This window comes from Hyaena hyaena, unplaced genomic scaffold (genome assembly GCF_003009895.1).
Source record: "Hyaena hyaena isolate Hyena2069 unplaced genomic scaffold, ASM300989v1 scaffold_757, whole genome shotgun sequence".
Taxonomy (NCBI): domain Eukaryota; kingdom Metazoa; phylum Chordata; class Mammalia; order Carnivora; family Hyaenidae; genus Hyaena; species Hyaena hyaena.
In genome coordinates, this window is record NW_024081392.1 from 636,258 (window position 1) to 654,861 (window position 18,604).

Consider the following 18,604-nt stretch of genomic DNA (forward strand, 5'->3'; position numbering starts at 1 on the left):
GTGAATTCAAAATGAATAGTATGGAAATAAGAGACTTCATTTAGGTAGACCTGAAGGCAGAGGATGATTTCCGCAGATGCAGGCTTTTGGAGAGGAGGACAGGTCAGAGGTAAAAGCTCTAGGAAACAAAGGACGAAATACGGTACCTTAAGGAAAATGTGTTTGGAAGGTATGAATCGCATAGCAAATGAAAAGAGATGAAAATGAGATGTTAGTTTGGGACATGATTGTAAAGAACCTACTCTGCTAAAATTAGACTTTGCATTGGGGCCAAAAAAGGTGTTAATATTTTTTATTAAGTAAGTGTTTTATGTAATTGCTAAAACTCTCAAAGTGACGTAAACAATAAAGTAGAGCGGGGAAATAATGGAAGAAATAGAATCTACTTAGAAGGTGTGGATGACAGTTTAGGTACAAGACAATGGCGATAGACAGATGGGAAGACTTTTGTAGTGTGGTAGAATTTGGTAATTGTTTAAATGCTAGGTAGAGGTAGAGCTCAGAATCAAACCTAAGTTCTAGACTTCACTCAGTCCTGCCATTTGCTTGCTTGAGAGCAAGGAAGAAGGAATGAACCTATTTTTCTGCCCATACTTTGAGATGCGTACATTATGCCTAAATAACACTAGTGGTCCAAAAATATTGCTTCAGGTTGATATGCATATTTCTGATGGATATTGGCGAAAAAATCATAATTTTGCTTCCTTTACAGATGTTTCTGGAAATATTGATTATATGTCTATATATGTTTTAAATAATACTCATGTTTCTTAAAGTGCTGATTAAATTGAAAAATTTTATTGTGTGGATTTGAGGCTATAACATTTAGGTTTTTGATTTGTTGGTTTGTATTTCAAGTAAAGTTTGTTACAAGGTAAGACTATAAAAAGTCAGCTATTATAATCAGGTTAGAGAGAAATCTTTTATTTTGTGAAAGAATACTTTTCTCATGATTAGACCTGTTGAGGTATATTCTCTGGGTTGAGGGTCATTTCAGTAACATTCTTAACAACTCTTTACAAACTAATTTGATATTCTTAGGTTTCCTCGGATACAAGCCTTGTCCCTTTTTGGAAAGCTTAGGAGTTTATATGCCCTCAAAGGTTTTTTGTTGTTTTTGTAATTCATTACAATTTTTCTTTTTATTGTGGCTTTCTCTTTTGTTATCATGAACTTATATATTCTGTTGGTACCTAGGAAATTTCCTAGCTACATCTTATTCATTATTAAGAATAATGAAATCATTTCCTCATTACCTTTTCAATTCTTCAAACCCAGCAATAACTTTTAGGTTTTATAGGTGGTTAATTATGGGTGACAAGGCTGAAAAACAGCCAGACACACCTATCAGCACCTATCATCAGTTATTAACCCAAAGTAGGTTTTCAATATGTTTTTGAATAAGCAGTTATCATTTATTATAATGAATATCACAATAAATTGAGCTAAAACCTAACAAGTTTCATATTCTTCGCATGGACAGAAGAAAGATAATGATAATAATAAAAGAACTCATACTGATTTTTCAGTGGTATCAAAGTATTCTTCTTCCATATAATAGAGAAAAATTCTGTGATGCAATTATTATAGAGGTTAATAGAGCTTCACACATGGAAAGCTCTCAGTAAATGCTTTTTATTAATATCTTTATTGATATGAATTAAATTTGGTTCATATTGATTCATATATTTAAGTGGCTCATGTTATTTGGCATCCATTTTTCTCCTTAGATTTTATTGTTTCTTATTTTTGTTGAGAGTTTCTCTCTTCCTACTTTTTTAAAGTTCTGCTTAAGGGTTTCTATTTGTGTTGTTATCTTCTTTAGGTCATAAATCAGTGATTGATCTGATTTGCCTTTATCAAAATTGGTGTTCTGATACTGAAAACAAGAAATGTTGATGCCTCCCCAACCACCTGAAAATATCTGCTTACACTTTTACTGTGATCAGTAAAATGATCAATAATTTTCTTCATTTTACTTCTTTAATCTGATGTTTGATTGAATTACCGTATGAAAAACATGCAAGTAGGATTCTTTTTTGTAGTTCTTCTCCCTGACCTACAGTCACAGCTCAACATCCCTGCCCCCAAATCATCGCAAAGATTAGGATCCTCCCATATATTAACAGTTTTAAAAGGAAGTCAGTAGAGGATACTTGTCAGAACTGTGTCCTGGTATGAAGGCTGAGTTCTTTTTTCCATTGGTTGATCAGTTATGCTGAAGATAGATTTGCATAAGGTAATCAACAGGAAATAAAGGGAGGTTAATTAAATGTGAGTATTGATACTGTAGTGTGAATTTTTGTTGTTCTTAGGTGATAAAGGAAACCATGAAAAATAGTAGAAATGTTTAAGAAGACATTTTAATGGTCATAAGATAAAATATTTAAAGAAAAATTGTGATTCTGACAAAATATTTTAACAAATCCATATTGTAACCATCTAGTCACATAGCGGACTATGAAAACATAGTATGCAATATCGTGTATAAGCTTTTGTTAAAGATATCCTGAGTTTTAACATGAGAAACATTTTCTGGTATGTAAGGAGCCATTCTTCCACAGTTCCTTTCCTCAGTGGGATCATAGGTGGATTACTTTTATCTTTTAATTATGAAATGATAGTTTTATGGGGGTGGTGGTGGTTATCTACCGCCCAAAATATCTTCTAGTGACTAACACTAAAATCCGATTAAAATCTCATTGTGTTCTTGCATTTACAGCAGAAGACTACTATAAATTGCATTATATGAAACTGAATAATAACAATGGTTTGATTTAAAGTATTAATAAGATCTGAATTTGCACATTGTAGCTGTAGGGTTTTAAGATTTTAATTTAGTGAAGTGCCAGAACAATTTCTTGTATTTAGTTTGACGAGTGTTATGTGAGAAGTGCATTTTCCCAAATTAGGACAGACATATATATTATACAATTTACAGAGTCTAATTATTAAAACCTGTTAAATTTCATATTTAATATTCAGGTATCTTTCTGCAAACAAGCTGCTTAGATTTATTATCAATTTTTGATTCATATATTAAAGTCAATTAAATTGCAAATGCTGGTCTGAGGAAGGGTGGAAAGTTAGAACTTGGAAGTAGCTATGGTTTTTCAACAGCTTCAATAAAGCATAAATACCAGAGAGAAATAATCTACAATGCCGCTTTCTTTTTAGGCAATACCAGATACTTTAATTGCACAGTAAGGCTGAAGTGTAATTCCCAATATGAAATTTACAGTCTTTTCATCTAGAAGTGAGGTATAAGCACCCAAATTGGTGTTGAATTTGAGTGCTAATCTCAGTCCCATAATTTTGGAGGAGAAAAATAAGTGTGGATTTTAATCTTTCCATTCTTTGTTCGGAATGGTGGTAAACTGTGTTGTACTTATGTGTTGCCCTCTGTTTTAAAACTTTAACTTTTTAAAGAGAACCTTTATTGATGGAAATAGTATTTTCTCCAAATCCAAAATATTGCTAAGCAAATGTGTATCTGTGGAAGCCTACCTTGTCATAAAGTTTTGCAGGAAAAAAATTTTTCTTCTATTTTTAGTGTACTTTGAAAATAAATGTCCACTTAGAAAAAATTAACCCAGTCTTGTTTTTATTTACAAGCAAATTTATCAAGCATACCTAACATAGTTTTCATATAGCTTCGTGTTGTGCTTAATTTAAAATTACAAATTGTTTTCGTAGACTCCATTAAATTTTTAAGTATTTTATTTTATTATTCATTAATTTTTTAACAGTAGGCTTCTTTAACAGTAGAACTCAAGGACTGTGAGATCAGGATCTGAGCTGAGATCAAGAGTTGGATGCTTAACTGACTGAGCTACCCAGGCATACCAAATTTTTAAGTATTTTAAAGAAAAACTTCATCGGGGGATTATTTTAATAAAGTTTGATTAGAGCAGAGTGCTAGGTTTAGTTTCCCACTAACTGTGACCTTCCTGCTTCACTTTTATAATGAGGAGGCTCAGTTTATTTTGCTTCTTTAAGTGATAAAAATGAGAAGGTATTTTATGCCAAACAATGGTTAAATTAAACTTTCTGACAAATATTCATTTTTACTTTGTCTTTTAACTAAGCATTCTCAATACTTAATTAAACATTTAATTTTAAAAAGTCATGTGTAGAAAAAATCCTTGAAAATCCCTATTCTAGGAGATCTTAATGTTTTTTTCTACTTTAAAAACATATGTTCCTTTCACACTTTAGTTTCTGAATCCCATTCACTTTTCTTTATCCTTTCTATCATTCATGTTCTTTACTTTACATCAGTGGTTCGGAATATTCATTCATAGCTTTCTCCTTTCTTCCCTGTTTTCCTTCCTTTCTGTCAGAAACATTATGTGCTATTTGCCAAACATTATGTAAGGCTGCGTAGCACTGAGGTTATAGATGTGAAAGCCACGGGTTCTGTTTTCAGTTAGCTCATAATAGTTTGAAATGATACTTTAGATACTCTGTGATAAGAGCACCTTGTACTATGGTCACAAATGGCAATGCTCTTTCGATGTGTGGGGTGAGGATTAGGGGAAGGTGGGAGTTACTTTGTCCAGTGATAGGCCTAAACTGAGTATTGGAACAGAATAGTAGTTGGCCAAGAAATAGGTTTCAGAGGGGATTCTAGGCAGAAGGAACATCATAAGTATGCCAGGAAAGGAACATAAGAGTAAGCTTACTATGGTCCAAAATTTGAATATTGTAGAGGAATTACAGGAAATAAATGAAGGAGGTCATTATCAAGCTTAGATGTTTGCTAAAAAAGGAAATCATTAAAAACGATCATTTCTAGGGATTACTGGATGGCTCAGTTTGTTGAGCGTTGGACTTCATCTCATGATCTCACCGTTGGTGAGTTCAAGCCCTGCGTCAGGCTCGCAGCTGTCAGCTTCAGATCCTCTGTCCTCCTCCCTCTTTCTGCCCCTCCCCTGCTCATGTTCTCTCTCTCAAAAATAAACATTGAAAAAAATAATTTTCAGGGGTGCCTGGGTGGTTCCATTGGTTGAGCCTCAGTCTCCTGATTTTGGCTTAGGTCGTGATCTCATAGTTTCTGAGATCAAGACCCATGTTGAACCCCACATTTCTCTCTTCTCTCTTTGCCCCCCCACTTGCACTCTCGTCTGTCTCTCTCTCAAAATAAACATTTAAATAAATGATAATTTCCAGAAACTTGTTTAGTTTATTGTATATTCAGTATATTAAGCACCAAGATATACCGCTACATTTCAGACTCAATTAAAGTGATAGGCAAAAGCTATGGTTTGCAAAGAGCACTTACTCTTCTTAATCACATTAATGTAATTTGTAGTTATCTGTGCGTGTGTCTCATTTTCTTATCATGTGTATTTTTGTATTGCCTGCAGTACTAGCTTCAGTGCCTTGAACAGAGTACGAGTATTAGGAATTTATTGGTTTGCTTTGAAGAGACTTCTATTGAAGAAAGATAAATATTGAAAATTTGTACAAAAGAGATTTTGAAAATAGTTTAAAAGCTTATTTGAAGAAGAGTCCTAAGATAACTCAAGGTCATCTACCGTACAAATGATACACATGATGGCCAGAAATTTGTGGAAGGAACGGATTTTTCACTTTGAGGTGGTCAGGTTGGCTCTGTGGTTTAGGTGGCTTTTAAACATATCAAATCTGTATACATTTATTTAGGTGCAAAGGAGGGAAATGCTCTATATATGGGTATCTTGGTAAAAGTCAGTTTGAAAGGTGTATTCAGAATTACTGAGCAAATAAATTTGACAGAAGCAGAGCGTTTTGATTAAGTATTTTTGAAATTAGATCTATTTGGATTTTATTCCTGGTTTTGCTTTTTGTCACTTAGTCACAAACCTCAAGTGTTTTTCTTTGTTTTATGTACGAAGTGATCCTTGGGATTGGTTCCAGTTTTACACATTTTTATGTGGTAGAAGCGAAATTAGGAAGCTCAGTCCAATTGAAGTTATTAGCAAGCTGGATGGAGGGTGAGGAATTACCTATGATTTTTGCACAGGTTTAGAGAGAAGGGGTTAGGGCCTTGGGAATAACAATGAGAGAAGATTAAGACATTTCAGAGAGAGTCAAATCAGCGAGTGAATGTGTGCCACCTTAATTTGAAGCACGCTTTGTATTTACAGAACACTGGCTTTTCGAAATTTACCATGAGTAGTGCTACTGCACATTTTTGGTTTTAAAAACTATTAAAAGACCGAGCTAATTTCATTTGCGTGTATATATCTGAGAATGCACACTTGAACACATTTAGTAAGTTTGGTTCAAGAAAGTTTTATTACCTCGCAAGGAATGCAATTTTTTTCTTCTACCATTTCATACTAATGTATTTCTTTATTGTTTGTAAGTCACCGATTGAAAGATATATGTCAAATTCATGCCAAATCAGTATATTGGTCTAGAAGGTTTTTTAGGAGACTAATAATGGAGTAGAGGCTTCTTTAATACATATGACTATATAAAACATTATTAATGTTAACAGATGTTGCACTTTAATCCCCTAGAATGATTGTTTGGTACCAGCAGGAGATTTATTAAGCCTGAATTGTGTGAAATTGTGTGTGCATAAGCTGCTACTTAGATTGTAAAAATGCTATTGAAAAACTGTTAAAAAGTTTTAGCTATAATTGGCAGAGAAGTATTAACTGTGCTAAAAGAAGTATGTGTGTACGGTTGGCCCATGCGCCTTAACCTTTTTATCATTTATCTTCTTGTATTAATGTCACTGAATTATTAATTCATGAGCCAGAGTGGGAAGGGTGAAGGCACTATTTAAATGTGTGGCAAATTTATCCTTATCGCCAGAGACATGAAAAAAAGCCATTTTGTGTTATCTGTGAAATGGAAAGGACATTTTAAATTTTCATTTATAGTAATCCACTTCACTTCTAGTAAAACACCTAGATTATTACTACCATAATATAATGCTCTTATTAAAATTTTGTAACCTTCTCCACTCTTTTGTCTTATATATAATATTGATAGAAAAGTTTAGCCTTCATGTATTTTAATGTGATACCTATTAATTGTAGCTGAACAGTGTTACTCGTCTGGTATGTTAAAGCATGACTGTTCAATTTTAAGAAACATTTGATTGCAGAAAATAGAAATATTTGCTGTATCAGTAGCATTCACAATAGTTTGCTGGGGGAGAACCTAGATATAGGCAACTGGAAAGCTGTAAAAATACTTTTGTTCTAAAAGAAATGTGTGCCCTTATTGTGCCTTCATAACTTTTTTTGGAATAGGATGGGTGACTTTGGCCTTGTAGGATTTTTAGCTTTCCAGCAGAAATTCAGCAAATTAGAATTTAGCAGTTTCCTGTTGAGTATGGTGGGGAACTGGGATATATCCAGTATTTCATATGGGTGAGTAGCAATGGTGACAGAAATTTCAGGAGTCTGAAGCCACTTTTACCAACAGCTATTTGAAACCATCATGCTAATGGTAGAATACCTCAGGGGTCTTGTCCAAACCTCATTACTTTTCAGTCTTCCATTACTTACTGTTTTGATTGGTTTTACATTCTCCCCTGCCAAACAGAGTATCAAGACAGGTTACTCTGGTAATGTCCTTTATTTTCTTTTCTGGAGTTTCTCCCCAGATACTGTAAGCTGTACATATGGCTTTGTTATACACACATAGTGAAACACTAATTTGTTTTGGTCTGTATAATGTTGCTTTGTTTTATTTTTCCCATTCCAGCATGGTTAATTTACCTTTACATTAACATTTAAATTAATTTCGTAAGTAACAGACTAAAATTGGTTTGATTATTTTGGCAGACATTGATAGTTATTGGTCAGTTCATTACTTGACTGAACTGCATTTAGTTATCTTCATCCTGTGCCAGTTCATCCATAGCTGGCGTTGGCAAACTGTAGCTGGCTGTCTGGTTTTTGTAGTAAAGTTTCTTGGCGCTCCGCCACTCTCATTCATTACCCATTGTCTATGGCAGGTTAATGCTATAATGGCAAAGCCTGCAGGGTCCTTAAAGCCTAACATATTTACTGTTTGGTCATTAATAGATAAAGTTTTCTGATCCCTGCTTCGTAATATCAGCCTACGCAATCCCTTACTTTTAATCTTTCCAAATGTAATGGAATATTATTAATATTTACCTTACGAGATTGGAAACTCACTCACTACTTATCAGTGGTAGTTACCAAGTACAGCTTTTTGCTTTTCTGTATATATGGCTTAGCAACAAGGGATATATTTTCCTCAAAGTTCTCTGAATTGGAAAAATTTTAAAAATTGTTCAAATACTACAAAACTACATTAGCCTTTTATCAAATGAGAGAGTATTGGCAAGTAATTCAAGCTTCCACTCAATTTTTTTCAGCTTTTTATAACCTACATTTCTTATTAAGCATCATTCTTTTCTTACCACTTTAATATTATTTGAAATTTTAATAGAGGCTATAAAATTATAAAGTTGCAAATCCCTTTTCTAAAAACCACCTTTTCTAGACCCCTGCTCCATGATTGGGTAGTTAAAAAACACTAACACATAAAACCTGATATATTTTAATTTTTTAATGAAGCTTTTGATATAATTTTTTTATCCAACCATTGAGAATAACTCAGTCTAACAACAGAAGTAGGAGTCAGTTCTGTTCTTTCACTTAGACTACAACTTTATTTTTTATGTTCATTAATTTACCTTCAGAAATAATTGATATATTCCTTTATAACACAACAAAATGCTGTTACCTTGAGTTTTGTGTATTGACACAGATTGATACGGTTTAGGACATAGGGCTTGATGGAAAGCACCCCTGGCTAAGGCACAAGAGCTTGCTCTTTTTGGAAGAAGTCCCTGATGTCATCCTTTTTGATCATGTATAGTTGCCCCATAGTCAGAGTGTGAAGTACATAAGCTGCCTAAGTCTCAGCCTATTATTTTATTATTATGGTTGCCAATGTAATAATATATTGCTTATACATTTGAAACGTGTTTGGTTTCAAAAATGTTTTTCTGAAATAGCAACTCCTTTAGATATAATTTTTAAAAATTTTTTTATAATGTTTATTTTCGGGGGAGGGAGAGAGAGAGGGAGACACAGAATCTGAGGCAAGCTTCAGGCTCTCAGCTGTTCAGCACAGAGCCGAAAGCAGGACTCGAACCCATGAAACGTGAGGTCATGACCGGAGGCGAAGTCGGACCCTTAACAGACTGAGCCACCTAGGCACCCCTAGATGTAATTTTTTAAATGTCAATTATTAGAATAATTGCTGAGACATGTTTTGGTAGAAGGGACAAGTCCTTAGTGAAACTTACTGCAGTAGCCCCCAAAAATCTTCTTTAAGATTACTTAAGATGAATCAGGATCATAAACGTATAATTGGAAAGATTGGGAAAATATGAAATAGATTTATTGTGCATTCCTCTGCTCAAGTTGCTGAACTTGAGGATGATGTATTTGTGAGTTCTCCCAACCCTTGCAGTGGTAGGCTAACATAGGATTTCAGAGTGTGCTCCTGATCTCAATTTTGGACTCTCCACCCAGATGATACCGGTTGATCTAGGTGCACACCCCAAGGAAAACACAGGTCCAGAAACTGCTTTCATTTCTCTTTTCTCTCATTAATTTGGTACTGAATACACTTAATACCATTGAGTTCTGGGGGGTATAGCAATTATTAATACATATTTTGGGTTTTAGTCATTTTCTTCTATTTTTTCAAAAATATTTATTTAAGTAATCTCTATAACCAACGTTGTGCTCAAAATCATGACCTCCAAGATCAAGACTCGCTTGCTCTTTCAACTGATCTAGTCAGGTGCTCCATTTTCTTCTATTTTTAATGCTCCTAAGAAGATTATTAACTTTTTGAAGGTAGCAGCCATATCTTAATCTATATTATAATTCCTTTTGAACCTAACACAGGACCAATTAATAATTTGTAAGGCAAAAATAATTAAAAAATAAATAGCACTCTTTTCAGTACTCAATATCAAAAATATCTAGACTGTATTCACTAGATATTCACTGACAAACTGACAGTCATGCATTTATGGTGTTAATATTATCTATTTTATAAGTAAAATTGCAAGTTTAGGTAATAACTATATATATTGACAGAGCTTGTAAATAAGTTGTATTATTTATTCATTATAAAAGGCTCTGTGCTATACTTCACAAAATTTTCTTCAGCTTCTTACTGTGTATTTGTAGTAATTTTTCATATTTATTTTTAAGATTACTTGACATATTTTACTCAGATTACCTAATTATCTCTAAGAAACCTCTGATGATGATATTGATGATCCCATATATGACAGATCCTGGATCATTATTATTTCATTTAGTGGTTGTATATATAGACCAAGAGGGAATCTGAATATTGATTCAGGGAATGACTAGTAACAATGATTTATGAACAAAAGATCCAGTGCAGTGAGCCAAACATAAGATTGAATCTCATGAGCAACATTGGATTTTTTCTTTTCTGTTTCCCTGGACAATGAATGATTAGTCCATAGTATTATAGATGTTAATGTGAAAACATTCTTTCCAGTACTATTAAGATTCATTGTTAATTATAATTGGAGGAAATACTTAATCTGTTTTAACTTAGAAGTGACTTCTCAGGTATTTTGGTTGCTAACACTTAATCAGTTTAGAATAATTTTTTATTTTAATAGCACCATAAATGAATGAAATTAAGATAGCTTGACTGGAGGTGCTAAAACTTTAGTTAACTTTTGGCTATTATAACCTAAGGGATGTTAGTGTTAATAATGTAAACATTTTGAAAATCAACTCATTATTCTCTTGGTATTTTGTCATTTTCACAGTCCCAAAATGCTTCTGTTATTCTTCCATTTTTTGGAAAGATCATAAAACATGAAGCAAGTTTGCCTGCACTACTTAATTAGTGGCAATAATTGGTTTATTGCCAACACTGGTTTTATAAACATGGGTTTATATCCCAGCACTGGTATTGACTTACTGTCTTTAAACAGGTTAAGTATTCTCATTTGAAGGAAAAATGGAGATAATAATATTTATTTCTTCAAGTTGTTGTGAAGATTTCATGAAGTTATATAGGTAAACTATTTAGACCTAATTATGTGCCACACAAGTACAGCTTTTTATTAGAAAGGGTTATTTTAGAACTAGAATGTAATCTCCCAAAGATTTTGATCTTTGATCCTCAGGAACCAGCACATAATAGATGCTCAGTAAATATTTGTTGAGTGACTAATATAGTGATTAGCAGAAGGATTGGCTTTGTAATTAGCCTTGACTAGAATTCAAGCTCTGCAGAATCTTTGATCCTCAGGAACCAGCACATAATAGATGCTCAGTAAATATTTGTTGAGTGACTAATATAGTGATTAGCAGAAGGATTGGCTTTGTAATTAGCCTTGACTAGAATTCAAGCTCTGCAGAGCACCTGGGTGGGCTCAGTCTGTTAAGTGTAGACTCTTGGTTTTGGCTCAGGTCGTGATCTCCCGGTTTGTGAGTTTGAGCCCCACATCAGCCTCTGCACTGATGGTGTAGAACCTGCTTGGGATTGATTCTCTCTCTCCCTCTCTCTGCCCCTCCCCTGCTCAAGTGTGTGCACTCTCTCTCAATGGAAAAGTAACATAAAAAAAAAAAGAATGAAAAAAAGTTCAAGCTCTGCCACTTGCTAGTTGAATAACTTCGATCAAGTTACTTTTCCTCTCTGGACCTCAGATTTCTGATCTTTATAATATTGATCTAGTAAAGGATTAGTGATATCTGTTCAATATAGCATTTCTTTCGTACATAGTATGCACTCAAGAAATAATTACCGGTTGTAGTACCCATAATTTGTATTTAAGTAAAAAATTATATCAGAATTCTAGACTATTAGAAGTTAAAGGTTATAAGGAAATGTCTTAAAGTTGGAGAGAACTGCCATTTAAAAATAGCTTTCCCGGAACGCCTGCGTGGCTCAGTTGGTTAAGTGTCAGACTCTTAATTTTGGCTCAAGTCATGATTTCACTGTTGGTAAGATAGAGCCCCTCCTGGCTCCGTGCTGTCAGCCTGACATCAGGGAGCCTGCTTGGAATCGTCTCTCTTTCCCTCTCTCTTTCCCTCTCTCTGTCCCTCCCCAGCTCGCGCACTTTCTCTGTCTCTCTCAAAAATAAATAAACTTGAAAAAAACTTTCCCTTTCCCCCAAACAGGGAAAAAACTAACTTCTTATATTGTAGGTGGATATTAAAAAAATATATTTAAGATTTTTTTTGGTAGAAAAGTTGAGGAAGCCATCAACTTTTTACGATATGTATGGTAATATTTTGAATGGGGCATGTACTTCCGTTTTTTTTTTCTTTTGAGACTTAATTTGCAAGTTTATGTTCAGTCATAAAATGTCCCCTACATTGGTTTGAAAATGACAGCAATTTGTTTTTATTATTTCAACTGGAAGGGTTTTAATGAAGAGAATGGCAGACTGCCCTGCACTGGGCCTCCAGTGTCCACAGTTACAAGCCTCTTTTGCATGCTCAGCATGCCTGGTGGATATTATAGGGGATTGCTTATGTAATTTACTAGGAGCATTCCTGAACTCTCCTCCTTTCTACTCTAAGACCTCTCTTAGAAGAATGTATTTCTTCACAGTGCAGAAGTTTCAGTAAAGGGTAAGACCAGTGGTGAAGACCAGTGGTGAATGTTAAGGGGATTTTGGCATAAATAGTTTAATTAAAGTACTCTGGAATTGATACCAGTGTCCACAGAATTGAAATGGAGAAAGAGCATAGTGACTAGTGTTTGGCCACGTGGTTTTAAAATCTCTGTCAGCATTCCCAGCCCCAAACTATCTTTGTGAAGAGAAGGAAAATAAACTTCAATGCAAAAGTACGTTGAATATCTAAAGCTAAAATAAGCTCACTGATTATCGATAGTGAGGGTTTACTTAGACAAGTTACTGAAAGAAAACTCCCAAGAGTGTCGATGTTTTCTCCGATGTTAACAAAAGGGGGAATTCTGACCTGTCAGGACTGCATATAAGATATTTCTAGAAAGTGAGCACTCTGAATAGGCTTAAATTAAAATGAATCTGTAATTTATTTTTTATTTTCTAAGCCTTTGCACGGGGGCACAGTGGGGTTAGTATTATCCTTTTTGTTGTTGTTTTGTTGGTTTTGGCAAAATATAGAACAGCTCTCTTTTGCTAGTAAATTCTGTTCCATAATTATTATATTTTTATAGCACAAATAAGAATAGAAAGACTGACTTTGTACAGCTTCCTTTGGCTTTCCTGTAGCATTGACTTACATTTGGTTCATGGAATGAAGCATTAATGTTTCATTGTATACAGCATTAGTGCATAATAACAAGGATGGGTGACTTTGGTAGGTCTGGCATTTAGATGGCATTTTTCTTTCTCTGTTCTCCTCGTGCTTTTAGTCATCCGGGAGTAACATCCAATGGTCTTTGTACCTCAGTGTCCGTGAATAGGAATCAAAGTCAAAGCTTAAAATATGAATCTTTATATTGGCTTTACTCTTAATAGAATATCAACCTTATTAGTTAACTAGTTTTTGAAAATTTGAAATTATCTTTTCCTCTTATTAATTGTCCTTTCATTGATAAGTCATATACAAATTCTTTCTATTTTTGCTAGACAGGCATCATCACATATGAGGTTAAATGTGATTTCCTGGTAATGTAACATAAATACTTGAATATTAAAACTGATTAGAGTATTTTCCAGTTTTGTTGACAGTTTTAAGTATAGGATGTTTCAAACAGCTATTAAATATATACAGGTTACCGTTTGAAAGACTACACCTTACTTACGTTTTAAGTAGTGTATAAAGCATTGAGGAGTATTAGAAGATAAGCAGTGCTAAGGCATATTCCTGGAAGTCATTTGTCCAGCTTTGGAAGGTTTAGTAGTAATGATGCTTTAATAGACTTTTTACATAACAGAGTAAGTAGGAGGATATGTAGATCTAAAAAAATTTTTGAGAGAAGTTTTGGTAGCAATAAGACTAGGATGAAAACAAGATTGTACATTAGAAATGGGTTGGATTTTTTAAATTTTGGTCATAAAAAGCATAGTTTACCTAGAAATGTTTATGATTTTATTAAGAAATGAACCATTACTTAGCATTAAGTGCACTGTGCCTTTATAGTCACAAGTTCTCTCTGTTGTTCTTAGAAAACTGTTTTGTAAAATCTAAGGACAATTGGTTATTATTTTTTTAATGCTTATTTATTTTTGAAAGAGAGAGGAAGTGTGAGCTGGGGAGGGGCAGAGAGAGAAGGAGACACAGAATCTGAAGCAGGCTCCAGGCTCTGACAGCACAGAGCCTGACACAGGGCTCTAACCCATAAACCGTGAGATCATGACCTGAGCCAAAGTCAGACCCTTAACCAGTTGAGCCACCCAGGCGCCCCAAGAAAAACTGGTTATTAATATGTAGAATTACTTAATATTTTCTGATTTCTGAAAGGAACTTTAATAGCTTTCTTCTGATTTTGTTCCTTGTTTTTGTTTTGCATTAGAAGCTTTTACTGAGCTTCCTTTGCAGGTAGTTAAAGGGGTTTGAAGGGAGGAGTCTGTTAGCTACATTTATGCCTGTGAATGTCCTTTGGCTCCACTTTGATGAGGAGCAATGCTTTCCTAAGGTTACTTTCACCATGTTTGATTATTTATTCATTCTATCCTTAACTGATTGTGGTGTGTTAAGTATTTCAATTTTCATTAACTTTTTTTAATGGAAGGTTGTTTTTAATTTGGATCACAGCAGTAAAATCTTTTGACTTTGTTTTCAGAATTGCATTTAAAGCTTGAGTTTTTGTAAATGATTTTATTTGATGGGAAGTGATTGGATATGATTGTAGAATGAAAAAAAAATGATACTGTTTTTACTTATTGCATTGACAGATGGACATAAGCTTTATTTGCATATAGGAAACCATGCTTTTATTGCATTCCAAAACCTGTTTCTGTTTGTTAGAAATAGTCATTTATACTAAGTCTCATAATTGACTACAGTGTAATTTTAGAATTGTGTTTCACATATTCAAACCTTAAAATTGAGTCTCACATTTAAACCTTAAGAATACACTTAAATTTTAGTATCGTTAAAATCTGTTCATGAAATATCTGTCCTGGCCAAAGACCACAAAAGAAGTCTTGGTTGTGTGGTTTCCTCCTTGTTTTTCCCTTACTAACCGAGGTTTTCCTATCTTGGCAGCTGTTTCCTACAAGGCAGTCATCAGTCTTTGATTTCTTCCTTCCCTTTCTTCCCACAAACAAGGGCTCTTTCAAATAGCAGATGCCCGAAGACAGACTAATCTTGGATCGCTTTAAGGAAGTGGAAATGTGTTCAAGAGTTGTGCTTGTGGACAAGCAGCCTGTATGCATGTCATTGAAATGAAAATACTCATTTACAAGCAGAACTTGGACAGCTAGAGTTCTTTTTGCTCAAATCGGGAGCATTCCAGAGGCTGACTTCATTTTACTTGTACTAATTAACGTGTCTCATCCACACATTAAAATCATTCTAATTGCTTGATCAGATCATTGAACATTATGGAGGATATAAGAAATTGTTCCTTGATTTCGCCTTGTCAGTGTGACGGGTCATGAAATTTTCTGACTTCTCTTTATGCTTTATATAAAATAGCTTGCAATTTTAAGGCAGGTGCTTTGCCACATCAGTTGTAAACCATAGGTTTACTTTTGGTTTTGTCTTTTGAATAGTCTTTGGGAGTTCTGTGTGAAGAAAGAATAGAAGCAGCCAGTCTACACAGTTGTGTCCCATGTTTCACCAGCAGATTAATTTTTGATGTATCATTCTTCTTTTTATATTTTTGGCATTCAGGAGAGGAAGTTTGCTCTTTCTTTTGTTTTTGTCTTATTTCTTTGGACAGAGAATCATCTGAAGTGTTCTCAGAACTGAGTAATACCATTTCTGACCCCCTTTGTCAAGATACCTAAATGTCTTCAGTAGTTTCATAGAGAGCTAAAAAATTGGGCTCTTCTGGGTCATGGAAGGATGTATAGGGAAGCAGTTTCATCTCTGAAATTGTAGGCATGATAAAATAAAATGCTTATTATGGAAATACCTTGCTAATTTCATCTGTGATTTTATGGATCTTTAGATTTAAACACTAGATAATAGCTTCAGATTAATTTTTTACATTCTTTTTTTTTGTGGTATTTGGTAATGCAATGTAGTGACTTGCAATGTGATAAGTATTCCCAACTGTTTAGAATATGACTGCTTTTCCATTGAAGTTATCTCATAGTGAACTGATAAGAGAATATAGTGAACTGATAAGAGAATATAGTAAACTAATAGAATCATATATGATACAGAAAGCATGTAACAAATGCAGAGTAGCTCAGATAATGTGAAAGTGAGCTCCAGAGTTATCTAGGAATATTTGTTTTCTAAATTTTCTCTATGCTTTAGTGATAGCATCTAAATTATGTAAGAGTTCCTTTTTTATAGCTACAACTTCAGAATAAGGGATGTTCCCCTTATTCCGCTACTCCACTTTTAAAAACTCTTTATCTGCAACAGATTAAGGATAGACTGAGAAAACTTGTATGAGTATTACTTAGAAGAAAGTTACAGGAAGTTAGTATGAAGAAACTGTTATCTCTTTAAAAGAAAATTTTGTAATTTTTCCACCCTCAAGGCAAGACCAGTAGACTGATGTATTTGAGAACTGTCTGCATTTTATGTGTATTGTAAGGCTAGTATTTACTCAAATTCCTCTTGCCACCCTAGAAAGAAGTGAAATACTTAAGTAGAACCTAGCAAAAAACCTGGTCTCATGTGATCCTAGGAACTGAGAAGTACTGATTAAGTCACGCACCTGACATTTTTGTATTCTACCCAGTTGAAGAGCTGAATTCTTAAGGGCCAGTCAGAATTAGACTTGATTCCAGGTTTTATATTCTTTACCCCTCTCCCATTTAAAAAAAAATGTGCGACACCTTGGAGATAAAATCATCATGATCTTGAGGTTTTTATTTGGGTCCAGTGAATGGACCAACCTACTCAAGAATATAGGTTTAATCTTACTAAATTATATTTTGCTATAAAAAATACGAAAATCTAAAACTTTAAAATGAAATAGTTAAGACTATTAAACTGTTCCCTGTGTGAATAGCTATAGCAATTTGATACGTGGTGTTTAGGAATGTCATTTTGGAATGCCATTATTGTATAAATTAATGTACACCCATGTGTTAAAAATTATACATCCTTATATAGAAAAATAAACTGCTTAATTATATCTCTAATCTGTCCTGCAAGATAACTGGATAAAATCATAGATAATATTATTGTTGTCATCACTAAACACAAACAAAAACATGTATATATTGATAATGTTTTATTAGAGGCATTATATACTAAAGCTAGTAATTTGATAAAAAGACTGATATGTGGCAAAGAGACACAGGTATATTTTTCTAGTACACCTTCCTAACCTTTTCAGAGAAAAAATTGTCATTAGGGATTTATATAACCATTCCGTGAATTCATATGTCATGGTTATCTATAAATGATTTTTGAGCTTAGATCGTTTTATATTCTTGTAAAGCTCAGATATCCAGTATATAGGACCATCTCTCATTTTGGATATAGAATCAAAAGACATACCATTTATTTTTTTATACTTAGGAGATGAAGAGAGGGAGAGGGGGAGGGAATTGCTGACTGTTTTTATTTTCGGATTTTTTTGTGACGTAGCGGGACCATAAGAGTAAATGATGGATTTGTTTGTTTTTCAGATATGAGGATCAACGATGCAGACTGCTGGGTTCGATGAAGCTGGGCATTTATAACTAGATTCATTAAGGAATACAAAGAAAATATTTAAAGGGATCAATAATGGTGTCTTCTAGTTGCAGAATGCGAAGTCTGTGGTTTGTCATTGTAATCAGCTTCTTATCGAATACAGAAGGTAAGATGCAATTTAAATTTTATTTTTTAAATCTGAGTGAACTTAATTTAAACTCTGCAATCTTGTCTACATAGAAGTGGCTAGAATGAGTTTTATTATTTTAAAAAGTAGCTGTTAAAATATTTCCCGAATGTCAAATTCTTTTTTTGGTAGTTGAATTATTTTCATTATACACAGTTGTAGTACAGAAGAAAGTGCTAGAAGTCTGAATTTATATTTTACATACATTGGTATAATATTGTAAATAATCTCGAGAAAAGTAAATGGAAGCTTTGCTTTGTTATATACTTTGCACTGACTGACTAAATTTATTCCAGTAAAATTGAAAGTATTTTGTGTCAACTTTTTCACTTCATTTTTAGTTTGTTTGCTTCTCAAGTGGGGTCATAGCTTAGCTCTAAAACTCTTAAATACATTTTTATTCATATCTTCTAGAAAATGCATTTTTGTGGTACTTCATTTTGAATTTTATTTATATTTTTTGAAGACGGACCTGATTTTTAAAGAAGTAAATATATTTTTGAGGCTTAATTAATCAGAACCATCATTTATTAATTACTATATGCATTTCCTGGTATCCATTATTTCTTTAGTCTTACATATTATTTCCATGTGAAAATAACACCCTTTTAGGTGCTTTTTACAGAGCAGGTCAGAAGTTAATATGGAGCTAAGATATGTT

General features: G+C 33.6%; 1 protein-coding gene across 7 annotated transcripts in view; it reads left to right on the forward strand.

Annotated features, from left to right (window-relative positions):
- The window catches only part of ADGRL2 (adhesion G protein-coupled receptor L2), a 189,021-nt gene that overhangs the window by 16,734 nt on the left and 153,683 nt on the right, over positions 1-18,604 (forward strand). For all 7 annotated transcript variants that reach the window (XM_039218413.1, XM_039218406.1, XM_039218409.1 and 4 more), the window contains exon 2: positions 17,750-17,922. In XM_039218413.1, coding sequence (XP_039074344.1) covers positions 17,850-17,922 — 73 coding nt within the window. In that variant the 5' untranslated portion in view covers positions 17,750-17,849. The remainder of the gene's footprint in view (positions 1-17,749; positions 17,923-18,604) is intronic.